At 39.0% G+C, this 25,511-nt stretch overlaps 2 protein-coding genes across 3 annotated transcripts in view; one reads left to right on the top strand and one right to left on the bottom strand.

Annotated features, from left to right (window-relative positions):
- The window catches only part of LOC101864090 (cap-specific mRNA (nucleoside-2'-O-)-methyltransferase 1), a 29,736-nt gene extending 28,847 nt beyond the window's left edge, over positions 1–889 (bottom strand). The window contains exon 1 of the mRNA XM_005107621.3: positions 710–889. Within this exon, the coding sequence (XP_005107678.1) occupies positions 710–725 (16 nt within the window). The 5' untranslated portion in view covers positions 726–889. The remainder of the gene's footprint in view (positions 1–709) is intronic.
- A 482-nt stretch (positions 890–1,371) lies between these two features.
- The window catches only part of LOC101845425 (lysosomal-trafficking regulator), a 96,680-nt gene continuing 72,540 nt past the window's right edge, over positions 1,372–25,511 (top strand). For both annotated transcript variants that reach the window (XM_035972220.1, XM_035972219.1), the window contains exons 1-2: positions 1,372–1,525; positions 24,346–24,499. In XM_035972220.1, the coding sequence (XP_035828113.1) occupies positions 24,380–24,499 (120 nt within the window). In that variant the 5' untranslated portion in view covers positions 1,372–1,525; positions 24,346–24,379. The remainder of the gene's footprint in view (positions 1,526–24,345; positions 24,500–25,511) is intronic.

The following is a 25,511-nucleotide window of genomic DNA, read 5'->3' as shown; positions in this document are numbered from 1 at the left end:
TCCATCTTTGGTGCCATACGGTTGGCTATACTTTGATGTAGCCTAGTCACGTGATTGGAGGGGTATCATCATCCATGATCATGGACTGACGTCAAACAAGATGGGCGCCACACCTAAAAATAGTTTGCGTCCTTCTACATTTAATCGCATGTTGTAAAGCCTAGCATACACGGCAACATTTAATTATACAGTGAAGCACTTTAATATTTAATAGTTTAACAGTTCAGAAGGAAAACTGGTAGAATCTAGACTAATATGGGGTGCCCACTACGGTTGGATCGGGCCGATCGCCTGAAGAAACTGAAAACATACGTGTTTGTTTTTTAGGCGACCGAGTCGGGCGATCCCATCCGTAGTGGGCACCCCATATTCGTATTAGGTTAGTGTGAGACAGGAGGGAAAGTAAAAGAATACCCTTCCTCCGATCTAGAATCTAGATCTATCTCTAACTAACAAGACATCATGCAAGAGTCAGAAATCAGACAAGTTGCAGAAGTAGAATCTAAGCCAGATGAGCAGCTGAGGCCAGGTCTGAAAAATAAAAAGGCAAGACCTGACCGTTGACGACTTTTTGGAAGATTGAATCATGTTCCTGTTCGCAATGTTTGTCAGTGGAAAGTTTGTTGTGACAAACTAAACTAAATAAGTAGATCTACATTCTAGATAGAGTATCTAGGCCTACCAAATCAGAGATCATATGGGAATATACCTGTCAATGATGACATTTTGCCTTCAGATCTTGATTTACCAGTAGCCTTTATATATTTGAAAATGAAAACAGGTCTGTGCTACTTTTTCCTGGAAACAGTTCTCTGTATCCGAGTCAAGAAGTAGCAGTGTGAGGATTGTCAAGCTCTCCTTCCTGTATTTCTAAGTTTTAAAAAAGTTCTTCGGGAAATCCCATTTCAATATTCACTATCTATCTACAAACAGACAGAATTCAGCATAATAACAGAACAAACTACTAGTTGCACTCATATTGTTAATTCGATACTCGCAGAAGTTTCGTGTCCATAGTAGTCTCAACTGGCCTGCCGATCTGGATCCAAGGACCTTCGGTATAATTTGAACGAATAGCTAATGGTTTTGACTAATGTGTTGTTATGTTAATATGCAATGACTTGTTTGTTATTTTCTATAATCTTGCTGTTTTCTCTATCATTTCAACATTTGTTTTTCACAAGGATTTGTGCATGTACAAGCAATGGGAACAATGGGTTTCGACCTTATCCTCAATGCCTACCACCAGCATAACCGGGGTTTCATCGTCACATCTGTTATTTGAACCAATAGGTAAACGCGACCACTTTATACTGAAGGTCTCTGGATGGATCACGTGAAATCTAGCAGTGGTACATAAGTTTTGTTTACTAGCAGTTGGGTCTCCTGAACTGATTCAGTGAGGTCCATATAGACCCAAAAACGATAATTCCATTTATTTTTCTTAAACATATGTCATGTTGCTGTTATGATATAACTGCACGAGGTTTATCTGATGCTTTTATGCTCACAGAGACCGATTGAGGTAAGTTTATACGAGACCTGTACTTGTGCAATTGTTTTATAAAGTTAAGTGTCAGTGTAGAGATCAAGGCCAGATGATAGCGGGCCTTGATGATTAGATGAGAAGCCAGTCTTTCGACAAGATTCTTGCTAAAGTTTTTTGATGAGAGCTCCACCAAGACCCGTACATAAGTTCGTGAACTCTTGTTATTCTTAAATAGTTATTGCTATGCTCACCCTGGACCAGTCAGAGACCGAACTTTACTCCGTGGATCCTGATCTCTGGTCTGGTGATGAATGATGATGAGGTTGACTTACAAGTGTTATTGTTGTTGTGTTACATAATGACCACACTCTTAGGGAAGGCACTTACAGTTTAACTTTTATAGTCCACATCTTGATCTAAATTCTAGGTACAGATGATCCAGCATTATTTTACTGTCTCATATGTTCACTTTGTTCTCTATCGTCTGGCCGCTGTTAAAACAAGGTAGGCTACACTAACACTAACACTGATTTAATCGCTCAGTAGGCTTCTAATCTTCTCAGATCTTTGATTATAGAGATAGATCTAGATCTAGCTAGTGTAACTTAATAGGCCTGCCTACTGTTCTGAAAGTAGTAAGAGTTGGAAGACCAACAGAATCTAAAAGACCGTCCGTATGGATCAAAGGTCACTGCAAACTTAGGTACCGACATCACAGGGCTCCCTCTCAACTCTGAAATAAGGTTTAAAAAGCTGGAAATGAATGAAAACAAAAATAGATATCTATACGTGAGAAAGTCAGGAAATCAAAGGGCTGCCAGTAAATATGAATTTGGAAGGATCGTTAAGGTTTTCAAACTTAAAATAAAGAATTTAATTTGACAAAAATTTATAATACTCCTCATTCCAATTTAAATAAATTTATTTGCCATTTGGCCACGGTTCGGCTTTCCCAACCCATCCCCATCTTCCCGGAGTAATAGTTCTAAGGAAGTCAGATTCCGACAGTCCATGTCACTATGTAATCATGTGCAGCCAACTTTAACATCCTGTGTACTGAGCCCTTGTAGTCGCTCAGTAACACTTTATGATTTTTATTTTCTGTTTTTAATGGGTCGGGTAATTGGCCCTCTTTGAATTGGCACTTTTCAGGAGACCAGACCTATATGCACCTTTAGACATTAGTGGCCTGCTCTTACGATACGCAGTATCACGGCAGGTGATATTCTTTGCTCCCCCATTTTGTGCAATGTTCAATTTTAAATAATTCAAAGGATTGTGACGTGTCCTGTCAGTTTCTTTTGTTTTTACAAGAGTCATGCCAATAGCCACAATAAAGTAGGCTACCCCCCCTTTTTGATCCCAGTCGTGTCTGGTCGCGTTTTGGGTGGGTCCGAAAGTACTGTTTTATTATGTTTTCAGAACCGTCATGACTCAGGGTACATCATTTTAAAGAGGAAACCTTTAGCTTTAAAATGGCATTCCTTCATGTCGAGATCGATGCGGTAGAAGTGGAAGGATTTTGATTTGAAAATGAGGTAAATTTTAGATCGATTTAAAATTTAATCCATTTGTCTTGTGTTCAAGAGACTTTAAACTTACTTGTATGTTGTAGATCATGCATTTGCTGTTTTTAAGTTTTTAAAATATTTGAATAATGCCTGTGGCTATGTGTACGGCCCTCCCTATGTACTGCCCTCCTTACGTACGGCCCTCTAAAGTATATTAGATTGATCGGGCCTTGAAATCACTCACCTGGAGCGCGTCAGTTTATCGATCGATATCTTGGCCAAGACAAAGATTGTGTATCAAGATAGTTCACACCTCTATTTGAGCCAATTAAAAAAGTGTCCTCAAAATTCGGTGGCGCCCTCTTTCGAAAAAGTGCAGATTTGCGATCAGAGTTACCCTACTTGTGTGAAAATAAATAATAAAAATGAAGCTAAAAAACTGTGCTATTCTTCTGCTGGAGAAACGAAAGAGAGCTTCGAAACAAAGACTGCAGTGTCATCTGAACCAATGCGCAGACTTCAGCGTACACATTTTTGGCTGAGTGAACTCTGGTGTTGTGTACGATGTTTGGCCAAGAGACGTTCTACGAGGTCAAGATGACTTGCAAAGTCAGTGGTCACTATAACTTTGACCTGTAATTTACTACGTCATTATCCATATAAGGAATACTGAAATTTTCCATGGAAAAAAGGTCATCGTTTATGCCCTTTATTATATATTTATAGCTGTACGCTTCCCAATCAAAGTAAGTCAGCCCTATCCTGCGCGCTTCCTTGGTAGCCTGGCTCACACCCTTTAAAAAGGGCCTTTTGTTCTTCCAGGGTTTAAGTTTTTCCGCTTCTAGTGTCCGGTTTGATAGTTTATGAGCCTAGCTTATTATGTGAAGTGGAGGGCCGTACACACAGAGCTGTTAAAGTACTTTTAAAAAAGTACTTAAGTACAAATTTAAGTACAATCTAAAAAATGTACTTAAGTACAGTAAAAGTACTTTCCTATAAAATGTACTTGAGTACAAGTACTTTTTAAAAAAGTACTTATGAGTACATTTTGAGTACTTTCTGCTAATATGCTAAAACACTTCAGCGCTTATGCAAAACATCATATTTTATAACTTAACCAATATATTTGACAAATTAGGCTATTTATTACTAAAATTGTAAACAGTATACAAAGCATTTGAATATACAATGTACGCACTGAACGGTGGAAATGGTCCGTGAAGTTGAACAAAAAACATCCCAAACGAACAGACGCAACTAGTGGGTAAGTGATATTATGAATAAAACTTGTTTGAGCAAGACAATGTGATCAAATGTAAGTCAGTCATAGAGGTCGGAAAGTTCTACAGAAAGAGTATCCAAATTGAAAAATGTAGATATAAAGTTGCTCTTAAGAAAACATAAAATTGATGAAAATGGCCCGCATAGAAATGGAAAAGTGCATTGAATTCTTCATTAACAAATCCTCAAGGAATCAATGTAGCCTTAAGCAAAAACCACCCCAAAAAAGTTTAAAAGAAATTTAGGCAGCCTAAAAATTGTTAGATACACATTGAGAACACAGTTTCAGTTTCAATTGATTTTGGAAGAGGCTAGCCGTACTTATTCTAAATATGATGGCTACACTGACCATTAAAAAAAAATAGGCCTACTGAATTGTAAATATACATTTTTAGTGTGCAGTACCTAAAGTATTTGTATTTGAGACAAAACCAGGTGCCTTAATGACAGTGCATGTATTTTAAACCTCCTGTTTTCTAATGTTAATAGGGAATAAGATAAGTACGGCTAGACTGGCAATCTAGCTGTACTTAAGTACGGGTAGACAGCCAGGCTAGCCGTACTTAAGGACGGCTAGACTGTCAGGCTAACCGCACTTTTAATATTGATGGCTGAATTGTAAATGAAATTTTTAGTTTGCAATGCCTAAAGTATTTGTATTTCAGACAAAACCAAAAGGTGCCTTACTGACTTGCATGTATTTGAACCTGAATAATTGCTAGATCTAGATCTAATGAGACTTGTGTACTTAACAGGCTTGAGTCGATAGGGCCAAACCTAGATCTAAGTACGGCTAGACTGGCAGTCTAGCCGTACTTAAGTACGGCTAGCCACTTCGATTGATTATAGTGGTCTGACAGATTTTGATCACACTGTGTAGTCCACGGCGCCAACGGCAAACCAAAATACAATAGTTTCCTAGAGTCTAGTAAGTGTAGTGTAACCAAAGATTCTCTACTGCAGTAGTCTCCGCCTAAGATCCCAGTGCTCGGAAGCAAGGAAAATATGGGATCTTAGCCAACAAAGCCAAGGAAAAATCTACAGTGACCCATGAACTGACGTGACTCCTGGGTGGATTTATGACATATGGCAAGCAAAGAGTGGTCAACCTTGATTACCAATCACAGTGGCATGAGGCATGCCATAAATAATATTATATACATACACACTCATTAGCCTATCATGAGTCTTGAGATCTTTCTACGTTTATCCAGTTGCCCCTCCCCTTTACCTGTCCAACAATTTTAGCTTTCCATCTCTGATTGAGTCCACCCCCCCCACCCCTCAACCTCCTTTGTCGTTACGCACCATTACGATGTGACCACACTAATTAAAATTCAGGTTGTCTCGCAAATTCTGGAAACACTGCTTTCAATGGTCAGGGAAGAGTTCACAGTTTGATGTGATCCCGCCTGGAGCGAACTTGTAGGCCCTACCCACCCATGGAGTGATGTAAGTTTAGGTGGTGAGGTCAGATGCGAGTGCGATGTTTGGGAAAAAAGAAACGCATCGGTCAGTTCACACCTTGGTGTGATCCCGTCTGGAGCAAACACTGTACTGTTTCAAGGATTTTACAACGCTTGTGATCACATTCACGATAGTGGCTGATCTTTGAGGCGACGGCCGTTCTTTGATCTCAACTTTTAACTCTTGGTGGTTGATCGGGTTTTTGTTCCGTAAATTATGATCAGAAATGCCTGCACTTACACTTTCATTAAGCTACCAAAGTACTCAAAATGTACTTTAAAAGTACTCAAAAGTACTTTTATAAAAAGTATCGGAGTACAGTAAAAGTACTGGTTTCAAAAATGTACTGGAGTACAGTAAAAGTACCGAAAATTATAACGTAAGTACAAGTACCGGAGTACTTGTACTCCGTTACTACCAGCTCTGTGTACACATATAGCCTCGATGCTATGCGTGCGTACGGGAGCCGTACGCATAGCAACTTCGTTGAATAATTCAAGTTCAAAGCCACAGTTTGTGACAATAGGTGCCTCAAACATAAGAAACCTCTTGTGTTTCCCTGCCCGGCCTGGCTTCGCCAGTGGTGATGTCACACGCTGCCGTGCTCATTTGGGCGGTCTCGTTGTTCCTTGAATTCGAGTGTTTATGCTTTGTATTAATTTGATCTTAACTCTTTCCGGACGTAGTTTTTTTTTTGGGTCTAGACGTAATTAACTTGTTCCTCGACAGAAGTATAACCATGGCTCAAAACGTAACATATCGTCGGCCTGGTGATAAAACCGACTAACCCACAAAATGTCAAAAAAAAAATTTATTGGCCCTATCGATAGCAAATTGTCCATTTCATATGCTCACTCATAGTCAGATCTAAATTTTGTCTAGAGAAATGTCTTTAAAACATTAGAAATAAAACCGTATAACCCGGCATCCATCGGACTTTAGCCCGATGTTTCCGACTATCCCACCTGCGAGGGAGGGAATGAGGGTTGGCTGTTTTTGTCGCGCTTACAATGAGGGACCACGTGCTACGTTACCGACTAACCCCGGCTTCGACTCGTCTCAGGACTTCATTTGATAGTCCTGAATTCGCTCACGTAACCATGTGAGCTCTTCAAAAGGGAAATTTGTGTAATATTTCTTGTTGGTTTCATTTGGGAGTTATATAGACCTGGTTGTTCCCTCTTTTTTTTCTTCTTAATGCTGCTGATAATGTTATTAATGACTAAAACTCCCCACTGTACCCACAGAACTGTTTTTATCTCGTGACAATGCCGGTATTTTAAATGCATCTTTATGGATTGTGTTTTATATGAAACTATTTTTTCTGTCCACGTGTTCTTCTTTGTCTTTGTACTTGAAAGTTGCCGAATTATGAAGGCATTTTCCCTTATTCGGACTACTGTCTCTTCTCCTAATCATTTTTTCCATTGCAATTGAATGGACGAAGTCGATAGCTTTTCATATTTTACTAACTCACTCAGAAAAAAAATGTGGGACCTGTCCAGCACACCGTCTGCCCCCAACGATCGTTTTCTTTTAAAGATAAAAATTTTTTTTTTTTCATTTGCAGTGTTTATTGCAGTCATTACCTTCTGAAACATCTTTCGATTTTCTTTGAAAGTTCATTTCGTTTGCATTTTGTATAGATTATTTTCTCAGTGTCATAACATAATGCTTTATCTTTATATCAAACCTTAACTTACATAACGCTAGAACATTCAATAAGATGATGCAACGCTTGCTACGTCACCTCTGACCCTCTGCACAATGGAAAGTGATCAACATGACCAGGCTAATGTCACATCAGCTGATAATACAACAGTTATGTCGTCTTTGATCTCTGCGAAAAGGACACGGCATGAAAACGATTGGAAGGGTAACAAAAGGAAGAGGTTGAAAGAACTGGGGATGCCTCTACACATGTCAGGGCACGAAGCGAGCAGGGTGTGAACTTGACGTCCTTTGCTGTTGTAAACTGGTTGGTACAAAATGCAATGACTTCAGTGGTCACTCTCTTGGAAAGAAAAGAGAGACTACATATATGCCATGATACACAGGATAGACAAAAGGAGATCTTACACAGCAAGTGAAAACCCAAAGAGAAATTACACCCTTCAATATCGCTTAAAAGAGTCAATGGTCAAAGAACAACTGTTTGTAAAACAATCTTCATGAACACCATAGGCCTGACCAACTGGTTTATTTAAAGTGTCTTCTCCGAAAAAAAACCCCAAGAGGTCCCCCCCCCCCCACCCCCCTCTCTAGAACACATCACGCCCACCATGAGAGAGCCAAGGATGACAAGTTGTTCAATAAAGAGGAATGTTTTGACAAACTTTGGAAGATATCCTCCTGTCTACAGATGACAATCCTGAAAACGTCAGATTTGCATCAAGTATACATGGAGAACTTTGCTGAGAGGGAGAAAGCCACATTGAGCTATCAAGTGTTCTACCAAAAGTTCAAGAAAAACAATTTGGGTTCACTTTCAGTGGGACATTTGCACCAGCTTCAAATTAGGAAACCTCACAGAAACAGAATACACAGCTCATCAAATATGAATATGAGGAACGCGGCAGCTAGACAAGAGAAGGAGAAGGACAGGGAGGCGGCACTGGACCCAGAGAACAAAATGTGTGTCCTTTGTATGGGGATCCAGTGCATCCTTCTGGCCTCATCACTAAAGACACCCACCTTATATATATATATATTATATCATAAGACAAAATTGGCAATACACAATTTTACAATTTAGGATTTTGCCACCAGAGACGCCAGATGATATGTCTGGGATGAAAGTGAAGTTGGTCTGAGCTTCAACAGTTTTCATCATATCTGACGCACTAACTGATATTGCAAGCGACTGGCTTCAACCATTTTTTCATCTTCAGTGATTGGTGCAACTACTAAAACAGAAATGCCACCCTGGTGAGTGCAATGGCCTCGCTGGCCAAAGAGCTTAACATCACAGTTGAGCAGAAATTCTCAGTCCTTGGCACTATTGAGCGATGGCTCTAAAACGCACTGATGTACATCCCAATGGACTACGTGGACATCATGCTCCAAGCCAGACGCATCCCCGGGCCCTATGAAGTTATGTACCTTGGCCACATCTTTTTCAAAGATTTTGCAAAGGTCGGAGAGCACTAAACAATCCGTCCAGGGAGAAAAGCAGGCGATCCTACTGTCACTGACTTGCTAGCATCAAAGTACACTCCATACCTTACATTCAGTACAAGCTGAACTTTGGTGATGGATGGCAGGCGCTGCAAGGACCAAGAAAGCTGAATACCCAATGTACAACGGTTACTGCTGGACCTCTCTGCAAAGACAGATTGAAAAAAACTGCCAACCAGTTTAAACATCTACTGGAGTTGAAGGCCGTCGTACCACGATGCTACCACAATTACTATGAAACTTTGCCTCAGTAAGAAGTTTTGAAAGCGATCAAGTCAAATTCGATTATTGTTGAGTCTTTCAAAACAATGGTAACTTTTGTCATATTGCCTTGTTATAGCCATAGGACACAAGAGTGAGCCAGACATGCTCTTCTACTGTTGAGAAAACTCAATAATGTAGTAGTTGTCAAGCCACCAACCTTGAAAAAAGTTGGCGCATTCTTTGATACTTACAAAGTCTTTTTGTATAATAATAATATATTATTATGAAGCCAACTTTATGAAGGGAATAACTTTAGCTGTGCATTGCACTATGGGGGTAACAAAATTGCAATAGAAATAATTTTGGTGTCATTAGAACCAGGAAACCTTCCTCTATAACATACTGAAAATCGGCATGAATCGGAAGGGAGGAAATTTGTTTAAAATGCCGTTTTATGGTATAGTATCGAAATAGTCAAATATCGATACCAAAACATTTCAGAATCGCACGCCGTATCTCACAACACACAAATCTTACACCAATGCATGTGATTCTGTTCCTTAAAACTTATTTTTAAAATCCGAAATGGAGGACTTTGAACCCTAAACCCTCAGATTTTTCATGGTGAGCCAAAAAAGTTCGAGTAGCAATGTTCATTGGGTAATCGATACTAGTGACAACTAGAACTAGGCCTAGCTATTAATTTACAAAGAGATATGATTGACATAACAGAAAGCGAGGGGGGGGGGGTAAAGAAGAAAGAAGAAGAAGAAGAAGAAGAAGAAGAAGAAGAAGAAGAAGAAGAAGAAGAAGAAGAAGAAGAAGAAGAAGAAGAAGAAGAAGGAGAAGAAGGAGAGGAAGGAGAAGAAGGAGAGGAAGGAGAAGAAGGAGAAGGAGAAGGAGAAGAAGAAGAAGAAGAAGAAGAAGAAGAAGAAGAAGAAGAAGAAGAAGAAGAAGAAGAAGGAGAAGAAGGAGAGGAAGGAGAAGAAGAAGAAGAAGAAGAAGAAGAAGAAGAAGAAGAAGAAATTTGCAGGCAGGATAGCAATATAGTTCATTTTTCTTGCAGGTGCATTTAATTGAACTGCAGTCTAATGTACATAAATATCTCACAGCTTTGGAGAAGTACGCGTGACATTAATTTCCAGTCCGTTTGAATTGAAAAATGAAAAATGGTATCTGAAAGAGCACTGATAGATTTCAAGAAACTCTCTTAAAGAAAGAATGATACTCTGTTGTATCCCAGTCTTCGCGCTCCCAGAGGCTCCCCTATATAAAACCACCTGGAATGTGATGGAGTATTACACTGATGACCGGGGTATGAACGTTTTCTTCAGTTGAGTATGTGTGAGCGCTGCTGTAATCCCCATGCCATGAATGTCCTTTCTCCATCTGGAGTCCTTATATTGTAATCAAAGTAGAATGCTTCAAACTGAGTACAGCTGTGTGCTATAGTCGTGAATTTTTCCAGTGAGTGACCCAACAGCAGCATTCAAGTTAAATCTTTGAGCCTCTCGGTATGTGGAGCAGAGTCCCAGTGCATTCAGTGAGTTCAATGGAGGCCTTGAGGAGAAGTGGAGATTAAAAAATGCAGATTTCTTCTAGGAAGGGAGCAATCATAGATCTCGGTTGGCTAGAAGAAGAAGATTGTAGTACATATTGACAGTTTCAAGAAACAGCACAACGAGGCCACCAAGTTAGCACGTTTTATTCTCCATTATAAATATATCCAATTATATTTACTGATGGATAGACTTCTTTTCAAGTAGATTTTTCATCAATTGACGAGCTGCCTAGACAATTTGCTTCTGCCTGGCATCCTTAAAGCCCTTTGGTGTTTCATAAAATTCTCGCATTCGTATAATTGAAGAAGCCGATTACTGAAGTGTAACAACAACTACTCCCCATCCACCTCCGCTATTCATTATGTTATGCTTTCCCTTGCACCCATCAGTTTTTCTTTTTCGGGTACTGAGGTCCATAAATATAATGTACTGTGCCCTTCACCTCGTGAAGATGGTCTTCCAAAATGGTCACCAGATTCCGAATATTGATCTGCTGAAATTAATTTGCCTTCAGATAGAATACAACATTATGAACAGCATATATCTTAAAAAAATCTTGAGACCTCAATGTCAGTGATATCCTTTAAAAAAATTTTTTTTTAGATGCAACTTCAAACAGAACACAGACGCTGCTTGAAAATTTTGAAGTCGCAACTGAATAAGACAACCAAGAATAGTCGTTGTTCGTTCGTTCGTACTTTCTTTATTGTGTCCTGACTTCGGGTCTCGGTTCACATGCGAATGACATTATAGGTCTCTATGACTTTGCTTGACTGCAAATTTTTCTTTTCAGACCTTAAACAATCTGCAGGTACTGAATAGGAACTCTTGGAGACTAACCGAAGTTTGCGTTTCAGCCTGTTAAGCTTAATGTATTGTGACTAGTCTTTTTATGTTTTGCAAAAAAGATTTTGTACTTATTTAAGATCAGTGACACAAAATGCGCACTTGGTGCCCTTCAGTCCCATCTATATTGTTCTTTCTATTGAAAGGCTGAGGGTGTGAGAAAACGTATTTTTAATATATTGGCTTCCCATACTTTTTACATAAAAGGCGCTGATAACGATGATGAAAATCCGTACCAATTACGTAAACATTCTCGCGTCAAAGCAAGTATGGTAAACCAATTTGATCGTAATATAAATTTTGCTTTTTTGACAACTTTTAACGCTTTTTAAAACAATTTCCTCCCCGATTTCGAATGCCGATTTTTAATATGTTATTATACGCAATTTTAACTGTCGAACCATATACGTTTCATTTTTGTTGCAATTTTTTAAAGGTCTACCCTTATCTTTCTTCCACTACAACACTAACAGCAGGGTTGGATGATGTGGATGGAGATCCTTAATGAACTAATGGTTGTCATATCAAGGAAGAATACAGGTGTTCGTTTGAAGATAGACCTTTCTTTGGTAGGGCAGTCAAACCTGCCCCAACTGCCACCTGTCCAAGGCAATGGCTTGTATTTTATAAATGATCTCTTTCCACTTCCCCTTGCTTTTCTTCTTTACGATATCATGATTCTGTTCAAGAATCCACCTGTCTAAGATGACCACTTTTCTCCTCGATAATGGGTGGCCGTCTTGGACAATTTCAACTGAATTATGACATAGTAGTTTCATGTGTTTTTGTTCAGTTCTTTGCTTGTATGCCTGCTTTTTTTTTTTACTTTAGTTGTTATCGAGTAAGAGTTGAACATCCTCAGAAAACAAACACAAACAAAAGAGAAGGGGTTGATATTGATAAACAGCCATGCCATAAGTGCATAAGTGGAGAAATAGATAACCCCCCCCCCCAAAAAAAAAAGAAAAAGTTGTAAACAGACCAACTTGAAAAGTGCCAGTCTGAACTGGACTTACCTTATGTTTCACTCATGATATAAATCCATTGCTCTAGAAAGAGGAACTTTGGCTTGCTGGTGAAGTGGCAGAGAGGAAGACAGGGATAGCATCCCGTGTCTAGGGTAACGGCAAAGGAGTCATTGGCTAAAGTTTACCAATTGTGGTCAGTAACATGGGCATTTTGTTGGAGTCAAATAAACCATTTTTACAGCTTAACATCAACAGCTGTATCTCCACGATAACTCTTATTCACCATCTATTGATTGCACCCCCCCCTCTCTCTCTCTCTCTCTCTCTCTCTCTCTCTCTCTCTCTCTCTCTCTCTCTCTCTCTCTCTCTCTCTCTCTCTCTCTAATAGTTCGGGATTTACAAATAAACTCACAGCTCACCAGCACATGGTGTAATGGTCAAGCCCTCTTTTGGTACACATAAAGATGTGTGATATTTAGTTCGCTGTATTGTTTCAACCTTTTTTGACCTTCTAACTCAAAGATTTATTATAATTTTGGCCTAGTTATCAAAGTTCAAAATATCCTATCTGTGTCCTGTATACTAAGTTCTGCCAGTGTCAGGCTTTTGTTCGGAGAAGGAAAAACAAATTCGCTTTTATATTTTGTTTTTACAATAATGCTGTAACTGTAATGTGGGCAAATTTAATGACTCATGCAATAGTTAATACTGGTGTGACACCCAAATATAGATGGCCATTGCCTCTATAAACAAAAATCATTAATGGTTGTGCTATAAAAACCATATATATATATATCAATATTTTGCTGTATTGTGTGCTTTCCGGTCCTTGGTCAGTAGTGATCACTTTCTTATCCGGCTCCTGCTCAATCTGGTGTTATCATAACTTTTAATGGGGGGAACCATCTTTTTTTTTTTTTTAAGCCAAGCATCTTTTGTTATGGCAATTTGAAGGGAACTCCGAGTGTGGTCATGCAGTGGGAGCTTGGAGAAAGCGTAGCTAATCTTGTTCAGTGGATGGTGATGGTAAACGTAATTAGAGAGAATATTTATGCTGAAGCAGAAAGGAGAGATGCGAACTGCTTCTTGTATGTGGTGCGTTTTTGGGGTGGTTTTTTTTTTACTTCATCAGGAACAATTTTGTTTCGTACAGTTGTGTATGCAAATTCTCTTTTCTTAATAATTAATTAAGGACATATTTGGCATGAACAGTTCTTACAGGTCACTTGAAAACTGACTCGGTAAAATATTGATTGTAAATTTCTTTGTGTTTTAAGTTAATTTTAATTAAAATTTTAACCTCAAAACTTGATATTCGACAATTGCCTTTACTACGAGATGATGAAAGAGAGTTTGTTTCAATGTGAACCATAATGTTTCTAGTCCATTAGCTTGTATAATTTCCGAAGTTTTATTCTCATTCTCACAGTAGGTCATTTTGAAAGTTCGACCACTGCAGGGGCCTACTGTTTTCGAGTTTGTCCCCGGTCCTGTGGTGGGTCACGTGATATTTGTCACTGCACCCCTCTCTAAACCCTATCTTATAGTGCGGGCGGTTGATGGGTGTTCTGGTGTGGTTTGCTCCTTCTTTCCTATCAAACATCTATCGTCTTTATCTTGTAATTTTGTAATTTTCTGCACTTTTTCAATGATAAAATTGAAAGAATAAGAACTGATTTAGACTCTGATATGGTAGATGTAAATACAAATATAGTTGTTGATGAAAATCTTGCAATTATGAAAAAATCAAAATTGAGTGAATTTAAAGTGGTATCAGAGAAAGATGTCATTAAGTATATCAAAGAGTCCCCCGCTAAAACATGCGACTTAGACCCAATACCCACTTCTTTGTTAGTTACGCGCATCGAAGATCTCGCACCATATGTTACTCGTTTTATTAATATGTCACTCACCACTGGAATCGTACCTGATCTTTTCAAACAAGCCATTGTAAAACCTTTACTTAAAAAACAAGGTCTTGATGAAAACGACATAAGAAATTTTAGGCCAGTTTCCAATCTAAACTTTTTATCAAAAATCCTGGAGAAAATCGTTTTGTGTCAAGTTCAACAACATCTAAATATTCTAAAGGCCAATGACATGGAAGACCCTTTTCAATTTGCTTATAAAAGGCACCACAGTGCGGAAACCGCTCTTTTAAAGGTATCATCAGATGTTTTAAATTAAATCGATAGTAAAAAAGTCTGTGTTTTGGTTCTGCTTGATTTGTCAGCGGCGTTCGATACCATCGACCACGAAATTTTACTAGAGAGATTGGAAAAGTCATTTTTACTATCAGGTACTGTTCTAATGTGGTTTAAATCATATCTAGACAATCAGTGAAAATTGGCAATGATGTGTCAGATAGGTTACCTCTAAAATACGGAGTTCCTCAGGGTTCGGTCCTTGGCCCTGTCATCTTTACAATGTACAGGCAAAGTCTGTCATCAATAATTTCTTTATATGCCCTCAATTACCATCTTTATGCAGACGATACACAGCTGTATGGATTCACTACAACTGACAATGTACACAATCTCATAGATAGAATCGCCAGATGTATCAATGATATAAAAAAAATGGATGTTCAAGAACAAATTAAAATTAAATGAGGATAAGACCGAAATATTATTTCTTCGTAGCAGCGCATGCAATGAAATCGACAATATCAGAATAAACATCAATGGCCACGAAATATCAGCCCAAACTAAAATAAGAAATTTAGGTGTGGTGCTAGATCAAGATATGTCAATGAAATACCATGTATCCAATCTTTGTAAAAATCTATATCTCCAGCTAAAAAAATAGGGAGCATTAGAAAATATATATCTGTTGGTGTCACCAAAACTTTAATAACATCACTTATATTGTCAAGGATTGATTATTGCAATTCCTTACTGGCTGGTGTACCTGATGAACAGTTACAACAACTACAAAGAGTACAAAATATTGCTGCCAAAATAATTACTAAAAAACTAAAGCATGATCATGTGACTCCTATTTTAAAAGCATTACACTGGCTCCCAGTGAAAGAGCGTGTCATATATAAAATCTGTTTAACTTGCTACAAGTGCTTAAATGATTTATCACCGGACTATCTAAAACAGCTTTTAACACCCTATGTGCCTCCTAGAACGCTCAGATCATCAAGTGACAAAACAACCCTTGTTAAGCCTAAAATAAATTACAAATCATATGGCCAACGCTCTTTTTCATATTTTGCCCCACTTGTTTGGAATAGGCTTCCAAAAACTATCAGAGAAGCAGAAAATCTAGAAATTTTTAAGAAGAAACTAAAATCATTTCTATTTTCATCATATTTCGATTAGACAGAATGCATCCAAGCTGTAGATCGTTGTGAGTTTGTATGTGCATATGTACGTATGTGTGTATGTGAGTATGTATGTGTGTGTGGTGCGTGCGTGAGTGAATATGTGTTTGCATGAGTATGTAACACTATGTACCTTTAAAATTGATTTGTAAATCCATTATATGTATCATGTTAAGAGCATAGAGCATTGCATAAGTGGATATGCGCTATATAAATGCAATCCATTATAATTATTATCTCTCCTCCTTTCTTTATGTTTGTTACTCTCCTGTAACATTTCTAATCTTCGACACTTATTTGACCTTATTGAGTTGCAAGTGCAGTAAAAACTCTAAATGGAACTAAACTAAAACTCTATAGCGTTATAGGTTTTCTCGATTTGATTTGGTGATTTAAATCGATACAAACTTGAAAACAACATAAATGTGACGTAGCTGTTGACTTAAGGGAGGGGGAAGAAACATACTTTTTGAGAATCGAAAGTTAACTGTGCACCTTTGAAATATATATATTATATATCTCTCTTCCCCCTCCCTCCCTGTATCTCTCTCCCTCTCACTCCCTCCCTCTCCTCTCTCTCTCTCTCTCTCTCTCTCTCTCTCTCTCTCTCTCTCTCTCTCTTTGTTTCCCTCCCACGTCTCACCCTCCCCAGTTACAGTATGGTTCAGTATCGGTGACGAATGAAAAAGAAAACAGACTAAAGAATTCAGTGAGCTTCTTATCGAGAACGGGTTGTTGCAGGGTATCACTGAGGAAAGCCCTACTTTTGTGCGCTGCCTCTCTCGTTCCTGTCTGTCAATCCTGTCTTTTTTTTTTATCAACCTTAACCTCTCCACTGCTGTGTAGACATAGTGCTCCCTCGTGTTGAAACAAAACCGGTACTCTGCCATTTTTTCTTCTGACTGCTGGTTTATAGAGGGCGTTCTAGAACTAGAAGACGTGTTTTTGCAAAGCAACTAGTGTTTTGTTTGAAGTGAAAATATATTATGGCTTTGTTGAAACATCTCTTACTCTTAGTGAACATTTTATCCCTGGGTTGTTGGCAGGTGCTCTGATGTGGTCTGCTCTTTCTATCCTATCAAGCATCTGCCCTCTTTATCTCTCCTCCTTCCTTTTTTGTTTTCGTTACTCTAGCAGCACCTCTAATCTTTGGCACTTACATGACCTAACTGTGCTGCAAGTACCGTAAAATGCTTACTAATACAAAAGAACATGTTTTCTTGTGTTTGTGCAGACGTAGTCTTGGTAAATTCCTCAGCACTGAAAGGGTTAAGTGACATTTGATAGTGTTTCGACATGTTCCCTTAACTCAAGCGAAAAAACACGCGCAGTCTCTCCAAGGATGAACCGTGTTTTCCTCGTTGTCGGCGAAATTTAGAATGCACAGTGCAGAGTGTCGTTATGTCTACCTCACTGACGAGTAGTTTTGATGCTAAACACTTATTCTCAATCACCCACCCACCCTACTCACAATGTACTGTAGGCGTGTAGAGTGGTAGAGGTATGCTTTTGGAGGCGTCGCGGAATCTTCGAAATTGTTGTGACAGGAAATTTGAAACTGAAAGAATGAGCAGCTTGAAGTTTTTGTGAGAGCCAAGGATGTGGAGTTTAGATCACGCGCGCACACACACACACACACACACACACACACACACACACACACACACACACACACACACACACACACACACACACATACACACACACACGCACGCACGCTCGCGCGCATACATACACACACTATACTCATGCAAACTCACATAAAATACTCTCTCTTCCCCCTCCCTCCCTGTATCTCTCTCTCTCTCTCTCTCTCTCTCTCTCTCTCTCTCTCTCTCTCTCTCTCTCTCTCTGTTTCTCTGATTGTGTTTCTTTTCTCTGTCGACTTGGCTCGTTCTTTGCTCAAAATCCTGTTATCGAGTTGATGCTCTTCACTTTCTTGAGACAAAGTCCTATGTTATTTCTGCTTATCTGTCTTGTTTTTCCCCCCTAACAGATATTATAATGAGCGTTATTGTGTCGATGCGTGTCCCTTTCTACTTTCTTTCACCCAAACTCACCTTTAATACTTGTATTTCGTGGTCATTATTGCGCTGACCTATCGTAAATGACAACGTAACTACCATCTCTGAGCAGTTAAAAGAATAACGTTTGATGTTTGCTCTCTGTTTGTTCTCAAGTTTCTTTGTGTCTATTTTGTGTATCGCTTGTTTCAGTTTTGCCATCACCCCTGACATGATAGGCTATTTATAAACTTGTTTTCTGGCTCCCGAATGCCCACTTTTTGTTCACGATAATGTCTTTGTGAATGGCTGGTGGGTGTTCTGGTGTGGTTTGCTCCTTTTTTGCTATCAAACATTAAATTTATGGTCCATAAATCATCCCCTTCTTCATTTCTGTGTATGTTACTCTCTGGTAACACCGCTAATCTTCGGCGCTCACATGACCTAGTAGTGACTGTGTGTCAAGTGCCGTACGTCGGACTCGTACTAAAACGACTGAAGCTAAACACCATGTTGGCTATCACTGTACATTTGTGCATATATACTGTGATTGTCTAACCGACACGGATGTTGCTTTTCTGTCATGTTGTTTATGTTTTATGCCCCCGTCAGCACGATTTAGATTAGAAGACGAGCTATGCGAGCTTCTTGATTAAGACAGTAGAACAAGTAAGAAACAAGTCCTCATTGACCTCTATTATTAGACTAGCAAGTGCCGGCAAGATGGTGGGAAGCGTCACTTTATTCCTTTAGTTTCCTCTATTGTTTATGTCAGTCTTGTTTTGCACAGGCACAATGCGGCCGTTATCTTGTTGATAATGTTCTTATCTTTACGCAAACCTAGATAAATCGCGGCGACATGAAATCCCATCCCGTGGGAACTGTCAGGGTGTTACCCCCCCCCCCCCCCTGGGCTGTGCCACTGACTGTATTGTCTTTAGGCCATTCCCAAAGGGGGGACATTTCTCGTTCAAGCACAGTAGAATTGTAATTAGGCTGACTCATGTCACGCTCATAACTGTGCCTGATCTACAATAGGGAACTGCTGCTTTTTCTTTCCTGATCCGTACTATTGTCATTTTCCTCTACTTCTTTTATATGTTTGTCACTCTCTTGTGACCTGCTGTTTCCGGGATGCCTTGATGGTCGAAGCAGACCTTGTGCTGTTGAAGCTAGAGAGGTGAACAGTCTAAGTCTGATTCCCTGTAAAGACTTCTCTGTTGATACCCACCCCCTGACGCTCATATTATGACCTTGTGCAATTGCGAGCGCCGTAAAACCTTCTGCTATAAAAAAAAATAATAATAAAAAGGGTGGATGCTCAATACTACGACTCGTGAAAATACCGAGATTAACATGGAGTAAAGTTGAAGTAAGGTGTGTACACAATATTATGCACTAACTTGTTTGCCTACCTTATCTCTCGGCGCTGTGGTGGTTCGGTTTCTGAGGTGGACTGATCAGTGCTGTTTATTATTAGCACAATGTCAATAAAACCTGCTGTAGCAGACACTTGCCCAAGAGGATCACATGTGCAAACGGCCACCCCCTCCCCCTTGCGGTTTTTATTCATTTATAATTTTTTAAATTGGATTACTTTATAATGACTTTTACCAGGACGTCCATCCGTCTATGCGATCACTAATTTTCTCCTCGACAATGAGCTGACCTGTTTTTATCGCCTTTTCCATCCATCTTCTTGGGCTCTTCTCTGTTATGCTTTTAATTACAGGACACGAGTTCGATTCCTATGCAGTTGTGTCTATTTTATACATTTAAGCTTGTCCTTTTTCTGCTAGGATGACGCACCCCACTCACCCAGGTTTGGAGTAAACCGATTTTGTATAAAAGCCAAGATGTATCGATGGGAGTGAAATACCGATATGACGTTATGCAGTTGCGAGCGCCGTAAAACCTTTACTAAAACTATAATCAACCAGTCTGTCAGTTTTTGAAGCTCCGCCCGGTTTGTTGAAGTACAGGTGACCGCGATGAACTAGGAATAACTGATTCATTGAATCAACTTGAAGGATAACATTCCCTGGTTGTCAGCGTGGGTAGTCCGCGGTGCTACAGTGTGGTTTGTTCCTTCTTCCCTATCATACATCTATCAGTATCGTCCTTATCTTTCCTTCTTTTCTTTGTTTGTTAATCTATTCGTAACAGTCTCTCTATCAGGGCACTTATATGACCTCAATTGGTGGTCGGCGGGAGCTCTGGTGTGGTTTGCTCCTTCTTTCCTATCAAACATATCTGTCGTCCTTATCTCTCCTCCTCCTTTGTTGTGTATGTTACTCCCTTGTAACACGTAATCTTATCTTCGGATAGACACTTATATGACCTCTTTGTGTTGCAAGTGCCGGGGAAATTGTCTAAATACCAAAACCAAAACTAAAGAATTACATTTCTTAGCAAGTTTAGTTTTGAACCAAGCAATCCAAATATGAGATATTTATTATTTATTCATCTACACCGGAATCACGAGGTGTATGAATCAGATCCCCGTCTCTTTCGCTGTGCGTATTATTTTTAGTATTTAGTAGACCTCTCTTGTCATTCTTTCTCCTTACTGTGCGTTCTCTGACCTGGGGAGGGACCGTGAACTTGTTTAGTTATAGTAGACCCCGTTTCTGTTTCATTCCCCCCCTGTTGTTTGTATGGCATGGCGTCGGTGGCGTTGCGCCGTAGCGCTTTTCCCTTTCGTTAACCCGCAGCCACTTCCCGAATCGTCAGCCACATACCGACTTTTGACACGGGTCAAACTTCCATCTATTTATAGATAGTTACCGGAACATGTATAGGTGAAGTGATGTGCCGTGATAGTCGCGATATATTATTTATTGAGAATGCTTTGGTCTCTCTTTACTCATCACCACGAGAATTTCTTGAAGTTTTCCCTGGACTCTGCCTTTACTAAAATCTCGAATCTAGATCTAGATCTAGAGTTGTAATATAGTGGCAGGCTGCAGATTTCTGTTATCCAGTACATTCAAGAGATTAAATAAATTGGACTAGACTCTAGTAGTAGACTCTTCTACTTATACTTCTAAACCTTCGAGATTACAAAGGCCAAGCCTAGGCTTGTAAGGATTCGTTTTGTTAAAAGTGTTGTTGAACACAAAGTCTAAGAAATAAGCAAATCTAACACATTTTTTTTCTAACGAAATGAAGCTTAAATTGACTTTTTTATTGTCAATAAGAGATCAAGTTTAATCACCTAATCATTTAAGTAAGGAAATGGCTATCCTCACCCGGGGTGAGAATAAAAACCCTACGATTGACCTCTCACCCCGGGTGAGACTTGCCAGCGTTGGCTATTCTCACCCAGTGTGGAACAAGACCTGTTTTTCCTAATTTCGAAACACTTTATATCGGTGTAGATGATCAAATTGACAAAAGCAAAGAAAAAAATGACGTTATAGCACAAAAGTAAGCTAATTTGATCGTCTACAAAGATACTATGGCTCTTTCACTTTTCGAATCAAGCCGAACTACGCGGGTCGCCATTTTATTTTCCCCGGAAGTTCTCGCAAGATCTACTCATCCCCCTTCTCTCTCTCTCTCTCTCTCTCTCTCTCTCTCTCTCTCTCTCTCTCTCTCGCTCTCTCTCTCTCTCTCTCTCTCTCTCTCTCTCTCTCTCTCTCTCCCTCTGTCGGCAATTTATTAAATTTGCAACCTGCAACTAGATTACAACCAGATCTAGATTCGAGACTTAAGTAAAGGCAGAGTCCAGGGAAAAATAATCAATTAAATTCGTGTGGTGCAGATGAGTAAAGAGAGACCAAAACAATCTCTCTATTGCGACTATCATTGCACATCACTTCGCCTAATACATGTTCCGGTAGATTTAACTACATATAAATAGATGGAAGTTTGACCCGTGTCAAAGGTTGGGAGGTGGCTGACGATTCGGGAGGTGGCTGCGGGTTGACGAAAGGGAAAAGCGCTGCGGGCGCAGCACATAGTAACGTGAGTTATTATGTCAAGTGTTCCTGTCCTTCGGCCGGTATAGTGTACATGATGTATTTTCAGCCCTGGCAGACGGGGTCGAAACACCGCCTCCTATTTGATCTAACTAATAAATAGTGTCGATTTCTTTTGGGGGGGGGATGAGGGAGGGGGAGGGGGTGCTTTTACGAATGGGTGGTTTGTTCCTTTTTTCTTACCGAAGGTCTTATCCTTATCTTTCCTCCTTCTTTCTTGTGTTTGTTACTCCCTTTTAACACTTCTAATCGTCGGCCGGTTAATTGTGTTGCAAGTGCTGTTGTTTTCCCTCATCCTTACTATCGTCATTTTTCCTCCTCTTTTTTTGTATGTTTGTCACTCTCTTGTGAACTGCTATTTCTGGGTGCCTTGTTTGTCGAAGCAGATTTTGTTCTGTTGAGGCTAGACGAGGTGAGCAGAGTAAACCTGATTTCCCGTTTGGACTTCTCTGTTTACATCCACCACTTGGCGCTCATTATGACCTTATGCAGTTGTGAGCGCCTCAAAACCTTACTGAAACAAGTAGTGTACGAGAGGATTCGATTTTAAAAAGAAAAGTAGGCTTTAATGAAAAATAGATAAATAATTAATTAGAAATAGGGATAGGAAAGGCAAATGTCACGTTTATGAACGAAGAGGACAAAAACATCAACAGAATAAATAACATCTGTTCTTTTTTTCCCCCTATCAAACATCTGTCATCCTTATCTCTCCCCCTTCTTTTCTTTGTATGTTACTGTCCTGTAACATCTCTAATCTTCGGCTCATGGATGACCTAGTGGTGTTGTAAGTTCTGTAAAACTTACTAAAACTGAAGAGAACAATATAATGTAATAAAAAATATTTTTAAAAATATATTATGACCTTATTGTGATGCAAGTGCCTTAAAACTCGTACTAAAAGAAGAAGAAAAATTAGCTGCTGTTCCTACTTGTCAATTCAATTAATATGTTGTTTAAGAAATGAACCCAGAGTATTGCCATGTAGCCCTGAATACCATTGGGGAAAAGGGGGAGAGGGAGGGGGTAGGGGATGGTTGAAAACATTTTTTTTCTATCATCTTTGGTTGTTTGGGTTAGAGCATGGTGTTTGTTTGAGCGAGTACTTGTTATTTCATTGTCTCTCTGCTGTAATATTTGCATGTTCAGCCTCAATCAAACTAATGTGAAGCGATTTACTATTGTGCGCTGCCTTATCTGGTTTCTTTTGTGAAGGGCAGTTTAAAAAAGTGATCCTCTTTCCTTATCTGCTAAATTCTGAGTTGTTTTTTTATTTGAATAATATTTGTTGTGTATCTGACCTTAAACGAGATTAAGACAATGAACGTTGAAGGATAACGTTTGTGTGGAAAATATAATTTTCCTTTGTTCGTCCTGAATATTTCCCTTCTCAACCCCCCACTTTTGCAATATAATGTGATCGGGCTGGAAATTTCAGCCTATCATCTCCTGGGTCAATTGCAGACTGAATGTAAACAATGTACATTGTTTTACCCTTGATTTATAACAGATATTTAACAAGGCTTTTGTTACAAGGATTTTTAAAGTGTTTAATAAGACATTTATTCTGTAAACTTTAAATTTATAATTTACTTCCTGCCCAAAATCATACTTCCTCCTTCACGTTGATGTGATTATATGAACAATTAATTTTCCTTGCCCATTGTAAAATCATTTTGGAATTGGAATTTGCACTAACCCATAAGTAATTGAATCAATGTGGGAGGAAAACGGGTATGACGAAATTTAAAAATGAAATTTATGGGACGAAAACTGTCTGTTTTGGCCAGATATAGTCCGACTACCTTACCGCCTGTGAGTAAAGACAAGGCTCTCTGTCTTGGCTTCAAAGGACTTACATTTCTATTTTTGTTTCGAGTTCAAGTGTGCTCTCAAGACAATGGGTTTTTGGACTAGCATACTTCAGAGCCTAAGAGTTTTATGAAGATGATAACATTGCTGTGCAGAATTTGTGCTCAAATGAAGTTTTCTTTTTGTATGCTGAATTTATTTTGTTAACAGGTTTTCTCATTCAGTGTTTGAATTTTTTTGTTTGGGAGTAGCGGTGTAAACGTCTTCAAATTTAGGTGTTTTTGTTTACTTCTTCAGAAAAATGTCCTATTTGTTTACTTTTTCAACTGTGGAAATGGGTTTTCCATTTTTTCTGATACTGGCATTTTCATTTCTAAAAATGTGAAACATTTTTGGGACCTGGAAAATGTTTTTAAATGTCAATGGAATTGAACATTGGAATACATTTCTTTCTGATCATGGGCAAAAAATTACTTTCATCATTTAGGTGAAAAATATTATAGATTTTGTTTTGACACCAATAGCAGAAAAAATGTATTGAGCATCTGTATTACCAGTGAACTTGAAATACATACTTGAAAGGTTATGATTTGTTTTTTCATTAATTTTGTTTTCTGGGTCTGGATTCTCATTTAGTTAAAAAAAATTTTTTTTCCTGATTTGTACATATATTCTGGTATTGTAATTAAAATACTTTCTCTTCCTTCTCAGTTGAATTAGTAGCACACATGCTGTGTGACCACTGATGGCTGAAACAATGCAGGGCTCAGTGTCTGACCAGATGGCGACTCTCTCTGCCATTTGGGAGTCGTATGCGCAGCTCATTCGTAGGCGCAGTGATAGACACCCTGAGCAGAAGTTGCTGGTAAGTTTCTTTGGTGGTCTTGATGTATTTCGTTTTTATTCTTTCACTTCATTGTCCGAATCTAAAGGCATTTGAATGGATGGCTGGAGGGTGTTACCGGCTTTTCCCACTGCTGTACTGTTTTCCTGGTTGTCTTTGCTCGTCAACAGTGTGTCAGGAATTTGAAAAAACAATGCCGAGAGGTTTGTAAGAGCTACTTACGTGCCTCACGATTTGAGATAAAAATGACTGATACGCGGACATATTATATTATATAACCTTGAGATAAAAGTGGAGGGTATATCAATTACATCGTGATAAGGGCTAATGTGGGTCTCATGACACAATGTAAGCATGAATGATGTTCCTGTTATCTCTTATATGCTCAGGTTTATTTAGTCATTGTTAACCATGGGGAGCAGTGTGTTGTTTTTCTTCTTTTTTGTATCAGGAGGAGGGGGGAGTTGGGTATTTGCACTTGAGATATGAATTCCTTTTTTCTTGTTATGAAGACAATATTAAGAGGATCATTAAATGTAAGGTTTGTCTTTGCTCATGCTGAATGTTATTCAACTGCTAGCAACTATGCAGAGGATTCGAATTCAATTCCTGGATGGGGAGAATTTTTACAGAGTATCTCTATCTTTCTACTGGGACAGTGTATCCCTATTACCCCCGGGTTGACACTGACTGCCAAAGTTGAAGCAGTCTTCCTCCTAAATTGTCCAACTTGTTTGGATGGGGGGCAGAAAACACCTACATTAACCCCTTCATTTCGGGGATGTTTGTATCTTGGTTTGTTCAGAAAAGATAAATGTTCATTAAAGAATTTTAAAAATAGCCACAATATTTCTCCCCTTGTTTAAGAATTTAAAATCATTATTAAATAAACTGTAATATTATATCATTTAAAACTTGCCCTATGGGCCAGTAGGAAAAAAAAATGGCAGTGAACAAGGTTTAGAAAACTCAAGGGAGTCGTTTGTATGTCAATGCAGCAGTGAAGAGGTTAGAACAATATAATATAATATAT

This window comes from Aplysia californica, unplaced genomic scaffold, assembly GCF_000002075.1.
Source record: "Aplysia californica isolate F4 #8 unplaced genomic scaffold, AplCal3.0 scaffold00616, whole genome shotgun sequence".
Lineage (NCBI taxonomy): Eukaryota > Metazoa > Mollusca > Gastropoda > Aplysiida > Aplysiidae > Aplysia > Aplysia californica.
The sequence above is the reverse complement of the archived record's forward strand: the minus strand, read 5'-3'. Positions and strand labels throughout refer to the sequence as shown.